The sequence below is a fragment of the Ahaetulla prasina genome, chromosome 9 (assembly GCF_028640845.1).
Source record: "Ahaetulla prasina isolate Xishuangbanna chromosome 9, ASM2864084v1, whole genome shotgun sequence".
In the NCBI taxonomy this organism is placed as follows: Eukaryota; Metazoa; Chordata; class Lepidosauria; order Squamata; family Colubridae; genus Ahaetulla; species Ahaetulla prasina.
Window position 1 is genome coordinate 6772619 of NC_080547.1, and position 17152 is coordinate 6789770.

The following is a 17152-nucleotide window of genomic DNA, read 5'->3' on the forward strand; positions in this document are numbered from 1 at the left end:
CGTGGCATGTCATCAGCTACCTGAGTTTTGCCATTTGATTCGCCTTTTGCAGTTCTTGAAGGTGGGTCATCCTGCCCCATTGCAGCCGGAATCGAAGCAATTCAATTCATAAATACCGTACTGTACGTTTTATTTCTCGTAAGTTTTTTTGGGGGGCAGCTGTATCCCTTGGCAGAGGAAATAAAATTCATTTTGCATTAGTAAAGAACCTGCATCACCCTCCCTCTCCCTGTGTGTGTGTGTGTGTGTGTTTTTTTTCTCCAGCCACCTCCTGAAATGCTTGGCAGGAAGAGCTGGTGACACCCGTGACCTCAGCATAGCGGTGGGGATCTGGCTGCTCTCCTAGAGAACAAAACAACCGATTCACAGGTTGACTTCGCCGCTCCTGGACTTCCTTCTCAGAGGGCCAGGTTGTTTTATAGCCAGAGTTTAAATCTCCAGAAGAATCTCGTGCTTTCCATTCAGAATTTTTAACAGACTGCTGGAAGGGACCTCGTAGGTCATCTAGTCTAACCCCACCACTACCACCCAAGCAGGAGACCCTACACCATTTCGGACCGATGGCAGTCCAGTCTCTTCTTGAAGGCCTCCAGTGATGAAGCTGCCACAACTTCGGAAGGCAACTTCTGTTCCATTGGTTGGATTGTTCTCACTGTCAGAAAATTCCTCCTTATTTCCAGGTTGAATCTCTCTTTGGTCAGTTTCCATCCATTGTTCCTTGTCTGGCCTTCGGGGGATTTGGAAAACAGATTGACCCCCCTCCTCTCTGTGGCAGCTCCTGAAATATTGGAACGCTGTTATCATGTCTCCCCTGGTCCTTCTCTTCACTAGACTAGCCATGCCCAGTTCCTGCAACCATTCATTGTATGTTTTGATCATCTTAGATAGATTCAGATTAACAGAGCTGGAAGGGACCTTGTAGGTCATCTAGTCCAACCCCCTGCTCAAGCAGGAGACCCTACACCATTTCTGACCAATGGCAGTCCAATATCTTCTTGAAAGCTTCCAGCGATGAAGCTCCCACAACTTCCGAAGGCAACTTCTGTTCCATGGGTTGATGGTTCTCACTGTCAGAAAGTTCCTTTTCATTTCTACGTTGAATCTCTCCTTAGTCAGTTCCCATCCATTATTCCTTATCTGGCCTTTGGGTATCTTGGAAAATAGCTTAACCCCCTTCTTCATCCCTGTGGTAGCCCCTCAAATATTGGAAGACTGCTCTCCTGTCTCCCCTGGTTCTTCTCTTCACTAAACTAGCCATGCCCAGTTCCTGCAACCGTTCTTCATATGTTTTAGCCTCCAGTCCCCTAATCATCCTGGTTGCTCTTCTCTGCACTTTTTCTAGAGTCTCAACATCTCTTTTATAGTGTGGTGACCAAAACTGGATGCAGTATCTGTAGGTGTGGCCTTAGTAAGGCTTTATAGAGTGGTATTAGTACCTCCTTTTATCTTGATTGTATTCCTCTGTTAATGCAATTTAGGATTGCATTGGCTTTTTTGGCTGCCGCCGCACATGGCTGGCTCATCTTTAACTGGTTGTCCACTAAGACTCCAAGATCCCTCTCACAGCTACTGCTCTTAAGCCTGGTTTCACCCAGTCTATATATGTACCTGTGGTTTTTCTTGCCTAAGTGTAAGACTTTACTTTTCTCTACACTAAATTCTTCTCTCTCCCCGCCATTCTTACCCCAAACCCCCTTCCCTTTGATTGACCTCATAACCAAGATGTCAAGGTTCCAGAAAAACCTCTTCTGCATAAAGAAAAACCCAGAAGCCATTGTCTTCAAGAGATCTTTACTAGCATGAGGAAACTGGCACATGATGAGTGAAATTCCAAAACTGAATTTCCGGATTCTTTTCCCCAGTTATACAAACCCCAAGAGTCCCACCCCCCTGACCCCTTTGATGGTCACATGGTCCCACGTTCTCCCAGTTCATTCGAATATCTTCTTGCCACTCTTCCTGCAGATGTGAACACCATCCGACCTTGACCGTCTGAAGAATGTTACCATACCCCTCAGCCCCCCTTCTTCCCCTCAGGGGAAAAATGTGGCAGCGTCTGGAAACCTAAAGTCTAATATGGTTTCCAGGCCTGACACAAGACACTCTGCATCCCACACGTGGCAGGCCTTAACGCAGCGGTTCTCAACCTGTGGGTCGGGACCCCGTTGGGGGTCGAATGACGATTTGCCAGGGGTCGCCTAAGACCATCGGAAATATGGGAAGTATACTTCCGAGTCGAAGAATCGCGCTCCAATGGTTGACTCCACAAGCCAGCTCTTCAAATCGCTAGCCGAATTCGGCTTCAGGCGCGATGAATTAAAAAAGAGAGAAATCTTTGCTCTGATGTCTCCCTCTCAAGCCAGCTGCAATCACTCCCAATCGCTAGCCTAATCTGGCTTCAGGCGCGATAAACTTAATAGGGGAGGAGTCTCCGCTTTAATGCCTCCGTCCTCAAGGCAATCGCAAGCAGTTCAGATCGCTAGCCAATACGGCTTCAGGCGCGATAAATTCAAAACGAAAATAATTCTGTGGTTGGGGTCGCCACATCGTGGGGAATTGTATTAAAGGGGTCGCAGCACTATAAAGGGTGAGAACCACTGCCTTAACGGGTTTTGTTCCAATTCATCCCGACAGCCAAACCAAATGAATGTGTATGTGTGTTAGTGAGAATGTGTGTGAAGTGGGTGCCTGCCTGCTGGTGTCGAATGGAATGCATTTGCCGAGTGTTTGGCACAACTTTTGGAATTTAGAAAGGCTCTGCTTTGGCTTCATGGCTTGGATGGTAGCTAGTTGCAGAAGGGGTACCGTACAACATGGTACAACGTGCCTCTGTTTCTAAGCCAGGGCGCAGAGATGGCGTTTTCCTCGCCTGGCTATGCTTGCCAAACGGTTATAAGGAATGCATCGAGTTCAAAACCTTGCGGTTTCCACCCAGCAAGTGGTCCATGCAGGCCTGTTTGTACATGTAGATATTTTTAGCTGGGTTTGGAGAAAGTGGGAAGAGAGCGGGCAGATTTTACCCCTGCCTTAACTATGAGAAAAATTAAAAATTAAAAACTAAAAACTTAATAGAATAGAATAGAATTTTTTATTGGCCAAGTGTGATTGGACACACAAGGAATTTGTCTTGGTGCATACGCTCTCAGTGGACATAAAAGAAAAGATACGTTCATCAAGGTACAACATTTACAACACAAATGATGGTCAATATATCAATATAAATCATAAGGATTGCCAGCAACGAAGTTACAGTCATACAGTCATAAGTGGGAGGAGATGAGTGATGGGAACGATGAGAAGATTAATAGTAGTGCAGATTTAGTAAATAGTTTGACAGTGTTGAGGGAATTATTTGTTTAGCAGAGTGCTGGCCTTCGGGAAAAAACTGTTCTTGTGTCTAGTTGTTCTGGTGTGCAGTGCTCTATAGCGTCGTTTTGAGGGTAGGAGTTGAAACAGTTTATGTCCAGGATGCGAGGAGTCTGTAAATACTTTCACGGCCCTCTTCTTGATTCGTGCAGTATACAGGTCCTCAATGGAAGGCAGGTTGGTAGCAATTATTTTTAACTAAAGGGATGCAGTGGCTCGGTGGCTAAGACACTGAGCTTGTCGACCGAAAGGTCAGCAGTTCAGCGGTTTGAATCCTTAGTGCCGCGTATCGGGGTGAGCTCCCGAGATCAAATCCTGCCTTAGCCATGAAAGGCAGTTGGACGGTTTTGAGCCAGCCCCCCCTCTCTCTCTCAGTCCAACCCACCTCACAGGGTTGTTGTTGTGGGGAAAAGGGGAGGAGGAAGTTGTGTTGGAGTTTGTTGCCTTGAGTTGCTCTTTAAAAATTACGATTTAAATCAACTTGATTTAAATCAAGCCTTTTTTACTAGCGATTTAAATCCGACTTGATTTAAATCAAATCCAGTCCCACCCTGGATGCGATGGAGAAGACCAAAGCAAATCAGGAATGCCCGCTGTGTTTTTCTCTTCCCCAAGCATCAGACTTTGAGGAACAGGGCAAATGTTTTTCTCCAGTGGCCTTTTTGTTTTAAAAACCATCTTAGATATTGCTCTGTGCCTCTATCTGGCAGGGCTGGTGTTCTTGGAAAGCTAAAAACCGTTCACCTGTGCCAGAATTTAAGGCTTTTATTTATTTATTTATTTATTTATTTATTTATTTATTTAATTCAATTTGTATACCGCCCTTCTCCCGAAGGACTCAGGGCGGTTCACAGCCAATAAAACACATATAAAAGACATATCAACCAAGTTAAGAGCAATATAAAAAACTGATTCAATTTATGGCCAATAATAAACTAAAATAAGAATAAAAACCCCATATTAAAACTATTAAAACATTTAAAAATCCCATAAAAACATTTAAAACCCCATTTAAAACCCCATTTAAAATTGTATTTAGGCTAGCCCTGCGCGATGGAACAAAAGCGTTTTCAGCTCGCGGCGAAAGATCCGGAGGTCGGGGAGTTGACGAAGCCCCGGAGGCAGCTCATTCCAGAGGGCAGGAGCCCCCACAGAGAAGGCCTTCCCCCTGGGGGTCACCAGCCGACATTGTCTGCCCGACGGCACCCGGAGGAGGCCCTCCCTGTGGGAGCGCACAGGTCGATGGGAGGCTACTGGTGGCAGTAGGTGGTCCCATAAATAACCCGGTCCAATGCTATGGAGCGCTTTAAAGGTGGTAACCAGCACCTTGAATTGCACCCGAAAGACCACCGGGAGCCAGTGCAGACTGTGCAGGAGAGGTGTCACATGGGAGCCACGAGGTGCATGCTCTCCTGTTGAAATATCCATCAGTAGTGCCATTCCACTAATTTCTCTGCCTCTATCCAAATTCTGCAAAGACCTATTCTCAAAAGCACCTGAGGGACGAGGGCCAGAAAGAACAGATGGAAGCTTAAAGAGAGAGAGAGAGAGAGACACTCAGCCTGAAAACTAAGAAATTTCGTTTTCAGTGAGAACAATTCATCAGTGGAAAGACTTGCCTCCAGAAGGCAAGTGTGGATGCTCCAGTACTGGAAGTTTTTAAAGAAGAGATTGGACAGACATTTGTCCAAAATGCACAGGGCCATGATGGCAAACCTATGGCACGCGTGCCAGAGGTAGCACGCAGAGGCCTCTCTGTGAACAGGTGCGCCGTCGCCAGCTGGTTTCCGGCGTGGACATCAGCGGTGAAATGCACTTACCTTCGCTGCTGGTTTGGAAATGTGAGCGCGTGCGCCTCTTCACATGCGCAGAGCCTTCTGCGCATGTGCAGAGGGTCAAAAATGGGACCTAATGACGTCTCAGCGGGTGGGCGGAGCCTCCCGCCACCAAGCGCTACTGGTTCACGCAAGCCGGATAGATCCGGCCAGATTTCACCGCTGGTGCCTCTGTGGCTCAGGCTGCTAATGCAGTCTGTTATTAACAGCAGCAGCCTGCAATTACTGCAGGTTCAAGTCCCACCAGGCCCAAGGTTGACTCAGCCTTCCATCCATTATGAGGTAGGTAAAATGAGGACCCAGATTGTTGGGGGCAATAAAGTTGACCTTGTATATAATATACAAATGGATGAAGACTATTGCTTGACATAGTGTAAGCCGCCCTGAGTCTTCGGAGAAGGGCGGGATATAAATGTAAAAAAAAACAAAAAAAAACATGCACGCCAGCCAGGTGGTCTTCATGGGCGTCCAGGCGCCGGAAAACGGCCTGAAAAACACCCCAAACACAGGCTGTTTTCGGGCCGTTTTTTTTTTTTCTCCAGCCAAAAACAGCCTGAAAAACTGTCTCAAAAAATGGTCCCCAAAATGGCCAAAAAACAGGTATATGCGCGCCAGCCAGCCGGTCTTTGGGTTTCCGGTGCACGTATGTTTTGGTTTGGGCACGTGGTGCCCCGAAAAGATTCGCTGTCACTGGTATGGGGTCTCTTGCTTGAGCAGAAAGTTAGACTAGAACAGCAGTCACCAACCGGTGGTCCGCGAGCAAATTTTGGTGGTCCGCAGAAAAATTATTTGCATTTTTTATATTGCACTAAATCAGGGAGCCTCAAATTATGGTCCCTGGACCGGATATGTGCAATGAACGTTTGTGTTGCTGCAGAGAGTCTCCCCCTTTGGGGTCTTTTTGTGTGGGTCGGAGGGGGTGCAGAAATTCTGACTTAGGGTCTGCTTCAGCCTCCTGGTGCGGGGCTTTGGGCGAAGGCTGGAGGGAAGTGTTGCTGGTGGCGAAGAGCCAGAGGGCCGTGTTCCAGCGGGACTGCATCATGGCCTGGAACTGGCTGACCATCTCAGCCCGCTGAGCCTCCAGGCGCCGGTACCTGCCCTTGCACTCCCACAGGTCTTCCCTCTGCTTGGAAAGCCTATGCTCCTAGTCCTCAGTGAGGTGCTTCTGCTGAGCCTCCTTCTCAGCCAGATCCAATTTGAACTGATCCAGCTGTTTTGCCAACTCTTTCTCGTGGTGGCTGCTTAGCTAAGGAATGGCCGGGAGGGGAGGGGCGAATATGAGTGACATTGAGTTGGCCATGCCCACCCAGTCACATGACCACCTAGCCACGCCCACCCAGCCGGTCCGTAGGCAGATCATATTAGTGGTCCGCGGGATTTAAAATTATGAATTTAGTGGTCCCTGAGGTCCGAAAGGTTGGTGACCCCTGGACTAGAAGACCTCAAAAATCCCTTCCCGCTCCGTTATTCTGTATTGTGCGTCCTCTGTGAAGTTTTCTTGCCTCCCGTGTTTTTCAAACTTGGCCCTTTTAGGAGGCGAGAACTTCCAAGTCCCAGAATTCCATCAGCCGTCAATGAATTCTGGGAGTCGGTCCACACATCTTAAGACGTTGCCAAGTTTTGAGGGTAAAAAAGAAAGCCCTGAGAAACGATTGGGAGCAGCTCTTCTTTCGTCCATGGAGGCAGGCGAGGTTTTTCATGGGTTGCGCCCACGGATGGGGCTCAAAGAGAGGTGCAGAGTGACCTCTCGGCCAGTCCCTCCTTGCTTCTTCAGCTGGGCTTCTTGGGTTCCTTCCAGCTTCACTGCAGGTCTCGGTGACGGAAAGCTGGCTTCCCGCTTTTGCTCAGCCCCTCCTCGGGCCTGAGCTGTTAGGCGTGCATCATGCCACTCGCGGGTGGCGTCATCAGCCTTTAAGAAGCCTGGAGTGTGTGCCTGGGAACAAAACAGCCACCTGCTGATAATTTGGAACGGGCTCTGGACCGGCTCGGTGGCACAGCGCCAGGGTTAGTGCGCGGAGCAAATTCCAAGCCGTGGGGCTAAGCCTAGAAAACTTCGAGGCGAGGCTTCTTGGAAAGGAGAAAAGCCGCTTAGAACGAAGGAGAAATTTCCTGACAGTGAGAACAATTCATCAGTGGAACAACTTGCCTCCAGAAGTTGGGAATGCTCCAACACTGGAAGTTTTTAAGAAGATGCTGAATAACCATTTGTCTGAAGTGTGGTGTACAGTTTCCTGCCCGGGCAGGGGGTTGGACTAGAAGACCTCCAAGGTCCCTTCCAGGGTGGATTTGATGTAAACCGAGTCGATTAAAATCACGGTTTAAATCCTGATTTAAAATCGCTAGTAAAAAGGCTCGAGTCGATTTAAATCATAATTTTTTAAAGAGCAACGGTCACCTCTGTCCCGCAGCGGCTCCTCCTCTGACCCGCAGTTGGTTCACCAACAGTCTCAATATTGCAGAATAAAACTAAGTTCCATTTCATGCTGAATAAACTAAATTATGAATGTATCTTAAAAAAGAAAACTATATTTAGATAGATTTTTTTACTCCAAAAGCATTTTAGTAAAATAAATTTGATAAAAATAAAAAAAAATCTGATTTAATTTTTTTTAAAAAAATCTGATTTATTTATTTATTTTTTTAAAAATCATCAATTTTTATCTACCCTGGTCCCTTCCAACTCTGTCTATTCTATTCTATTCTATTCTATTCTATTCTATTCTATTCTATTCTATTCTATTCTATTCTATTCTATTCCATCCCATCCCATCCCATCCGTTCTGTTCTGTTCTATTTCCTATAATTCATATTCCTATACTTCTTTCTTATTTCTATTCTTCTCCTCTCCTCTCCTCTTCTCTTCTCTTCTTCTCTTCTCTTTTCTCTTCTTCTCTTCACCTCTTCTCTCTTCTCCTCTCTTATTCTCTTCTCCTCTCCTCTCTTCTTATTCTCTTCTCTTATTCTTTTCTCTCTTCTCCTCTCCCCTACCCTCCCCTCTCCTCTCTTCTCTTATCGTCTCCTCTCCTCTCTTCTCTGATTCTCTTCTCTGATTCTCTTCTCTGATTCTCTTCTCTTCTCTTCTTCTCTCCTCTCCGGTCTCCTCTTCTCTGATTCTCTTCTCTCTTCTCTTCTCTTCACACTCAGTAAACATAAGAGAATGGATGTTTCTCTTGCTTTCTGCCAGGTCCTGTAGGGTGTCACAGCATACAGTGGGGATGCCCACCAGAGTGAAATCAGGTGCTTTTTAAAGAGCTCATTTGTATTTAAGAAACATCAGCGCCCCACTTCCCTGCATGGCAACGGGCAAGGCAGCTCGTAAACAAAGTGGGCATTCAAAACCGGCCAGCGGAGGATTATCATGAAAGCAAACAGCTCAGAATTGGCATAAACGCAGCCAGCCCATCAGCTGCCTCAACTCAGTAAGCCAAGCAAAGCATCCCAAAGATTTGAGATGAACGTTTTGCATAATGGGAACTGTTGTTGTTGTTGTTGTTGTTGTTGTTTTGTCTTCTGCTTCAGGTAATTATTTTCCAGGCTGCAAGTCATCTTCTCGCATAGATGTGCGTCCCTCCTTGCCTCCAATCCCAAAACAATCCCTTCTTCTAGGTGCAAAGAGGGAGAGAATCAAAAGCAACATCAGCATACCTAGAAAGGCCGAGTAAATGAGATTGTGATGATCAGTTCTGGGCTGCAGAACTCTTAATGTGCCACCAGATGGCAGCATTTTCTATTTCACTGCCCCCTAGTGGCTCTCAAGTTTTTTGCAGCCCAGGTGCAGTAGCTCTGCTACCATGGCTGTTGTTGTCAGCTTTGGAAGCCATATTTGTATTTGCTTGGCTTTCACGACCATGTCAGCATACATTATTAGGCAAGTAACCGACAATAAGAACAATAAAATAACTCCTACATCTGTGAACACAAAGACACCAAGATCTAATTCAAAACCTTCTTGAATCCTTCTGAAGAAGGGGAGGTGCAGCTCACAAAAGCTTCTGTCTTTTAATAAGAAAATATTAGTTGGAAAAGACACTGTCCCGATTTGTTCGATAAGCAGAATGTCAGAATTTCTTCCAAAAATTAAATCCAGAAAGCACAGACAGGCAAGCTGATTCAGCAGGATTCATTAACTTCTTTATATACATAATAATGCACGAAGATAAATGTACAATACCAATATAGATTCTTCTTCAACGTAGTAGCAGTTGCAAGCAAAACACAAGGCAGGAGAAAAGAGTTAGTTTCATTTCAGCAGAGCAGACTAGTTTCAGGTTCTCTGCACAGACTCAGAAGCTGTAGACTAAGACACGCCCTGGCTCCAGTCTGTCTCAGCTTCCAAACAGACCTCATTGGCTGACTTAGTTGCTATGCCTATACATTGGCTGACCTTCTTACCATGTCCAATTCCAGTTGATGAATATACTCTGACACAGAAGTTGCTCTTAGCAGGCTCACTAGGGCAAGGGTAACGATCTAGTCCTGCCGATAAGGTTGGGACCATCCAAATCTCAGAGGCTGCATGGTCCCATAGGTCCCGCTATGATTGTGGTTCTGCACCCTGTTTCCCCACATCCACGGCTTTGGAAAGGTTGGGAGGCAACTGCGTAAGCCTTGGCTGCTCTTCTCTTGCGTAGGGTGGAGAACTATGGCAGCTTTGACCCATTTTCTGGTGTTGTGTGTTTAGCATTTGGAGGGTTCTTTCTCTTTCATATAAATAATGGCTGCTAGAATTGGGTATGTCTGTTGTTGTTGTTAGTCGCAAAGGCGTGTCCGACCCATTGCGACCCCATGGACACCGTTCCTCCAGGCCTTCCTGTCCTCTACCATCCTCTGGAGTCCATTTAAGCTCACACCGACTGCTTCAGTGACTCCATCCAGCCACCTCGTTCTCTGCCGTCCCCTCCTTCTTTTGCCCTCAGTCTTTCCCAGCATTCGGCTCTTCTCCAGTGAGCCGAGGGTGTGTGTAGTCTGATGAAAAGAAGGACTATGGGAGACATGATAGCAGTGTTCCAATATCTCAGGGGCTGCCCCAAAGAAGAGGGAGTCAAGCTATTCTCCAAAGCTCCTGACGGTAGAACAAGAATCAATGGGTGGAAACTGATCAAGGAGAGAAGCAGCTTTAGAACTAAGGAGAAATTTCCTGACAGTGAGAACAATTAACCAGTGGAATAACTTGCCTCCAGAAGTTGTGGATGCTCCAACACTGGAAGTTTTTTAAGAAGAGATTGGACAACCGTTTGTCCGAAGTGGTATACTAGGGTTTCCTGCCTAAACAGGGGGTTGGACTAGAAGAGCTGCAAGGTCTTCTCCTTCCGACGCCGTTATTCTATTTCTATTTCCAGGGAAATCCCACATGGCTATTGTGCAGAAGGTGAACAACGAAGGGGAAGGGGACCCTTTCTACGAAGTCATGGGGTTGGTGACCCTGGAAGACGTCATTGAAGAGATCATCAAGTCGGAGATCATGGATGAGTCAGATGACTACAGTAAGTGGGTTCCCACAGAGGTATGGCCCGTTTAAGGCGTCTTCTGCTTCTGACTCTCCTTGGTTTTTTTTGAGCCCGGCTAAGTTTGCTTTTTGCTAGAATGACAGGTTTCTGCCTTCTGGTGCTCTGAAGCCCATCATCCCCAGAGAGAGCAGGAAAGCTGTGGTAGGGAACAAAGCAACATCTGAGCATGCAGTCTAAAGCTCAGCCACTTTAAAGATGTGGGCACCTCAATTCCAGCATGCTGGAGTTGGGGAATTCTGGGAGTTTATTTATTAACTTAGGGAAATTTATATTGCCGCCTATTCACGCCTGGCGACTCAAGGAGGCTTACAACGTAGAAAAGGTTGTAGAAAAAATGCTTTTAAAAGTTAAAAAAAAAGTTGGCCATGCCCACCCAGTCACATTAACACCCCCCCCCCAAGCCATGCCCACAGAACCGGTAGTAACAAAATTTACATTTCACCCCCTGCCTCCACCCCAGTAACAACCTAACATGATTTATTTACTAGGCTCCATCCCATCTGGGTTCCCGAGGCCCGCTGGCAGAACCAGGTCTTCAGCACCTTCCAAAAGAGTGTCAGAGGGGGGGCCCATTTTAATCTCTGCAGGGATGATGTTCCAGAAAAAGGGGGCCACCACTTAGAAGGCCCTTCCTCTGGGTCCCACCAGATATATCTCCCTTGTGGATGGGACTTGTAACATTCCCTACCTCTCCCGCTCTGCTAGGTCGGGTAGATGTGACCGGCAAGAGTCGTTGAGAGTTGAAGTCCACCCATTTTAAAATCGATGTGGTTGAGGAACATTTGAGTTATTTCCAGGGTTTAACAAGCAATCTTCACAGAGGCCTCCATTTCAAGCTTTTCCTTCCCAATTTCTATCGTCTTTATTGCCTGGTTTAGCACACCAAGCGCCCGGGGAATTTAAAACCGGATATTTATTCTACTACAAAGCCCACGAAAGCTTCCATTTCTGTAGCAGAGGTCAAGATCCGAAGGCCCCGTACATGTTTTGGGCTTCGGGGCTGTTCTGTCATACCCCTAGTAGCAAGAAGATTGTAGGAATTGTTGGAAACATTTGAGAGGAAAGTTGCAAACTTTTGGGGGTTTTTAAATTATTTTATCTTTTGTATTTTATCTTTTGTAGAAATGTAATAAAGTATAAAAGGCAATATTTGAGAAGTATGAACTAGCTGCTCTTCCTCTGTAGCTTAGTCTACCGTGTTTCCCCAAAAATAAGACCCTGTGTTATATTTTTTTGAACCCTGAAATAAGCGCTTGGCCTTATTGCCATGTGCGCATAAGCCCAATTTGCTGGCTGAGGAACTCTGGGAGTTGAAGTCCACAAGTCTTAAAAGAGCCAAGTTTGCAGACTCCTGCCCTATACCATTTCGGACAAGTGGTTGTTCAATCTCTTCTTAAAAACCTCCAATGTTGGAGCATCCACAACATCTGGAGGTTTTGGCCTTGGAGATTCCTTCCTTGGGGATGTTTACGGGCCATGAGGACTGGAATCTTGCAGCGGGTATTTAAAACGATACCCGGATGCCAAATTGAAGGCCGTGCCCGTAACGATGTCCTGAGATTGCCCTGCCTTTGTACAGAATTGTGCAGAGGTCCATAACCGTTGTGCAGTTTTGATTCTAATTGTTGTGTCCCACTCCTCCTCTGACGGCCGGGTCGGGGAAGTCTGTATCAAGCGTGGCCACAAAGCCTCTGCAGCTTTGCCAAATTCCTGTCAGAGTTCTCAGGGCAGGCAGGAGTCCAAGATGTGACTTCAGCAATCCAAATTAGACTTTGCCTGACTCAAAGAATGCCAGAAATCAGATCCTTTATATAGGCCATGGGGTGTGGCTCCATGACTCAGCACTTATCCAGGCCTGCCCCTCCCTTCCTTTTGCTGACGTCGCCTCTCCATTCTCCGGAAGCGTGGATCCCTCCACCCTCCAGCTGCTGGCAATTCCAGCTCGTGACTGGCTTCCTACTCCTCATGTTCACATGCTGTGGGGGAGGGGTTTATTTGCTCGGTCTGTCCGGGCATGGTGCCAGGACTGGGGGCTGGAGGCATGCCAGGCCGTTCGTCTTCATTATCCGTCTCTGGCTGAGATAACAGGAGATGAGAGGGGCCCGGCTGCGGAGAGGGAGGCGAGCGAGGCACAACACTTCTTGCTGTTCTCTTCGCTTCCAAACTCCAGGGGAGAACCGATTGAAGAAGAAGCCGCCTCCTCTTGGGACTCTGATGGACCGCCGGAAAGAAGATTTCTCCTTGTTCAAAGTTTCCGACAACGAGTACAAGGTGAAAATCTCCCCGCAGCTACTCCTAGCTACCCAGCGCTTCTTATCTAGAGGTAGGAAGAAACGATGTCTTATTGTGGAAACCATTGTTTATATTGTTATTTATTTGTAAAAAAGGTAAAAGTCACTCTCTCTTGGCCCCAACCCACCTCTCAAGTTTGTTATGGGGAAAATAGGGGACAGGAGTCTTAGAAATGTTTGCTGCCTTGAGTTATACGATAGTGGCCAACGTTGTGGGAACCTTTTGGGAGAAGTTTATTTTGGAGGTTTGATGGCTAATAACACCACTTTTATTTTTGAGTTTCAAGAGAATCCTATTCCACTGCTGGAATGGCCTGGGAATAACCCAGACCCAGAATTGAAAATCTATGGAGCCGACTGTTAGTCAGCAGCAACCCAGCAATAAAACCCCTTAATAGAAGCAGTCCTTCAATCTTGGTTTCACATTAGAACAGCTGCAGAACTCAAAGACTTGGTTCGCTCCATGGGAAGACATTGTAAGGCCGTCATTCATGTTACCCAACAAAGTATTAATTGAGAATAACGCCAAATAAGTGGTGTTATTCTCAAAAATACACTTTTCCCAAAAGGTTTCCACAATTTTGGCCACGACTGTAGAGTGTGCATTTAGATTCCTAGCACGATTTATGCTGATTGCTTATTTAGTATCCTGTGACTGTTGCTAAGTATTGTATCTTATGATTCATGATGAATGTATTTATGATGACTATGATCATGATTTATCACTTATAGCTTTTATGTAGACTGAGACCTTCTGCACCTATTCCTTGTGTGTCCAATCTCACTTGGCCAATAAAGAATTCTATTCTATAAAGTCTAAAGCCTCTGTGGCTCAGACTGGTAAGACAGTCTGTTATTAAACACAGCTGCCTGCAATTACTGCAGGTTCTAGTCCCACCAGGCCCAAGGTTGACTCAGCCTTCCATCCTTTATAAGGTAGGTAAAATGAGGACCCAGATTGTTGGGGGCAATAAGTTGACTTTGTATATAATATTCAAATGGATGAAGACTATTGCTTAACACAGTGTAAGCCGCCTTGAGTTTTCGGAGAAGGGCGGGATATAAAGGCAAATAAAAAAAAGTTGCCCAGGTGTTCAGAACCCTGCTTTAACAAAAAACCCGACTCTCTCTTTTTTCAAAAAATATGATGCAACCCTCTTTTCTGCCTTCCCTGTTGCCATCCCCCTCTCTTCTCCTCCAGAGGTGGATCTCTTCAGCCCAGGCCGAATCTCGGAGAAGGTCCTGTTGCATCTGCTGCAGCATCCCAGCGTCAACCAAGAAGTGAAGTTTGACGACTGCAATCGCTTGGCCGCTGAACATTACTTGTATCAGCGCAACCAACCGGTCAATTACTTTGTGCTCATCCTGCAGGTACTATATGTCTAGGGGTGCGCAGGGAGGACCTTGAGGGAGGGTGGAGGCCCTGGTTCAAGAACCAGGTTTGTTCTGTCTCCTTCCCCACTTTGGAGCAACAAGCTGGCCTTCAGCCAGTGGATTCACGGCTCTTATCAGTCCTGGCAGAGAAATCGCAGCTATTTGCCAAAGTTCAAACAAATGACTCATGTAGCAAGACTTTCAGCTCTTTTTGAAACGGATCAGCTAAACTTTGCTTCCCTTGGAGTGAGAGCAGTCCCAAAGCTCCTTATATATCCTGTGGGGTGGGGCTCCTGCCCCACTCTTCCTTTTGATGATGCCGCCTCTCTAATCTTATGAAGCGCAGGTCAAGCCAAGCTTGATTATTATTATTATCAGCTGGGTCTGAAGGCGTAGCCTGGGGAAGGGAGGAATCAGGGGATGACGGCCTCATTACATGTTCCGACTGGTCTGGTTCTGGCTCCAGGAGCCGGGCCAAAGGCATCAGTGCTTCCGAAGTAAGCCTTACTGGCCCTTCCCCCTCGCTCTCGGAGTCACTTTTGGGCATGGGGCCAGGTTCTGGGGCTGGAGTCACAACAGGGTTGGAGGCTAAAGCAGCATTTGAGGAAACGAGGCAAATGTCTAGCAAACAACGCAACCAGGCCGACTGTGGCCTCCAGGCCCAACCCAAGAGGAGCAGACTGTCACGTGAAGTGAAGAGCACTTCCAACAGAGGATCATTGGTCACTGATGGGCCGGTGGACCATGTGGACTAGATCAAGGGTGTCATACTCAAGGCCCGCAGGCTGAATCTGGCCCGCGAGACGCTTATCGTGCAGCCCTCCCAAGCCGTTTTCAGCGCGATGGCCCGCTGCAGCCGTCTGGCGGCGCCTACGTTTCCAGGGGGCAGAGGGCTGCAGGTGGCCATCATGGAAGAAAACAGCCACCCCGGACTCTGTTTTACTGGCAGAAGGCTTAGCAAGACAAACTAAAAGCAAAAAAACCCAAGCAAACAAACAAAGGAGAAATGTTTTCCTTTGCATTGGAGCATCAAGAAGGGCAGAAAAGGAGAAGGAAGGAAGAGGAAAGACAAAGAAAAGAAGGAAGAGGAAGGAAGAAGGAAGGAAGGAAAAAGAAGGAAAGAGGAAGGAAGAAGAAGAAGGAAAGAGGGGAAGGAAGAAGGAAGGAAGGAAGGAAGAAGGAAAGAGGAAGGAAGAGGAAGGAAAAGAAGGAAGAGGGAAGGAAGAAGAAGGAAAGAAGGAAGAAGAAGAAGAAGGAAGATGGAAGGAAAAGAAGGAAAGGGAGGAAGAAGAAAGGAACAGGAAGAGGAAAAGAAAAGAAGGAAGAGGAAGGAAGAAGGAAGAGGAAGGAAAAGAAGGAAAGAGGAAGGAAGAAGAAAGAAGGAAGATGGAAGGAAAAAGAAGGAAAGGGGAGGAAGAAGAAAACAGGAAGAGGAAAAGAAAAAGAAGGAAAGAGGGAAAGGAAGAAGGAAGAGGGAAGGAAAAAGAAGGAAAGAGGGGAAGGAAGAAGAAAGGAAAAGGAAGATGGAAGGAAAAAGAAGGAAAGGGGAGGGAAGAAGAAAACAGGAAGAGGAAAAGAAAAAGAAGGAAAGGGAAAGGAAGAAGGAAGAGGGAAGGAAAAAGAAGGAAAGAGGGGAAGGGAGAAGGAAGGGAAGGAAGGAAGGAAGGAGATTATAATGAGAGGGAGGGAGAGTCTGAGGTTTGATACTCCTGGACTAGATGACTTTCCTGCCCTATTGGGATGCTTGAAGGTTGGCTGGCTGGCCGTGGTGGCTCAGGCTGTAAGATAGCCAGTTATTAAAACACAGCTGCCTGCAATTACTGCAGGTTCGAGTCCCACCAGGCCCCAGGTTGACTCAGCCTTCCATCCTTTATAAGGTAGGTAAAATAAGGACCCAGATTGTTGGGGGGGCAATAAGTTGACTTTGTATATAATATTCAAATGGATGAAGACTATTGCTCAACATAGTGTAAGCCGCCCTGAGTCTTTGGAGAAGGCGGGATATAAAGGCAAATAAAAAAAAGTTGCCCAGGTGTTCAGAACCCTGCTTTAACAAAAAACCCGACTCTCTCTTTTTTCAAAAAATATGATGCAACCCTCTTTTCTGCCTTCCCTGTTGCCATCCCCCTCTCTTCTCCTCCAGAGGTGGATCTCTTCAGCCCAGGCCGAATCTCGGAGAAGGTCCTGTTGCATCTGCTGCAGCATCCCAGCGTCAACCAAGAAGTGAAGTTTGACGACTGCAATCGCTTGGCCGCTGAACATTACTTGTATCAGCGCAACCAACCGGTCAATTACTTTGTGCTCATCCTGCAGGTACTATATGTCTAGGGGTGCGAGGAGGACCTTGAGGGAGGTGGAGGCCCTGGTTCAAGAACCAGGTTTGTTCTGTCTCCTTCCCCACTTTGGAGCAACAAGCTGGCCTTCAGCCAGTGGATTCACGGCTCTTATCAGTCCTGGCAGAGAAATCGCAGCTATTTGCCAAAGTTCAAACAAATGACTCATGTAGCAAGACTTTCAGCTCTTTTTGAAACGGATCAGCTAAACTTTGCTTCCCTTGGGTGAGAGCAGTCCCAAAGCTCCTTATATATCCTGTGGGTGGGGCTCCTGCCCCACTCTTCCTTTGATGATGCCGCCTCTCTAATCTTATGAGCGCAGGTCAAGCCAAGCTTGATTATTATTATTATCAGCTGGGTCTGAAGGCGTAGCCTGGGGAAGGGAGGAATCAGGGGATGACGGCCTCATTACATGTTCCGACTGGTCTGGTTCTGGCTCCAGGAGC

The 17152-nt window shown here is 46.9% G+C and overlaps 1 protein-coding gene across 1 annotated transcript in view; it reads left to right on the plus strand.

The window, feature by feature from the left end:
• The window catches only part of CNNM3 (cyclin and CBS domain divalent metal cation transport mediator 3), a 50905-nt gene that overhangs the window by 23283 nt on the left and 10470 nt on the right, over positions 1 to 17152 (plus strand). The window contains exons 2-4 of the mRNA XM_058194062.1: positions 10541 to 10684; positions 12879 to 13031; positions 14201 to 14370. Coding sequence (XP_058050045.1) covers positions 10541 to 10684; positions 12879 to 13031; positions 14201 to 14370 — 467 coding nt within the window. The remainder of the gene's footprint in view (positions 1 to 10540; positions 10685 to 12878; positions 13032 to 14200; positions 14371 to 17152) is intronic.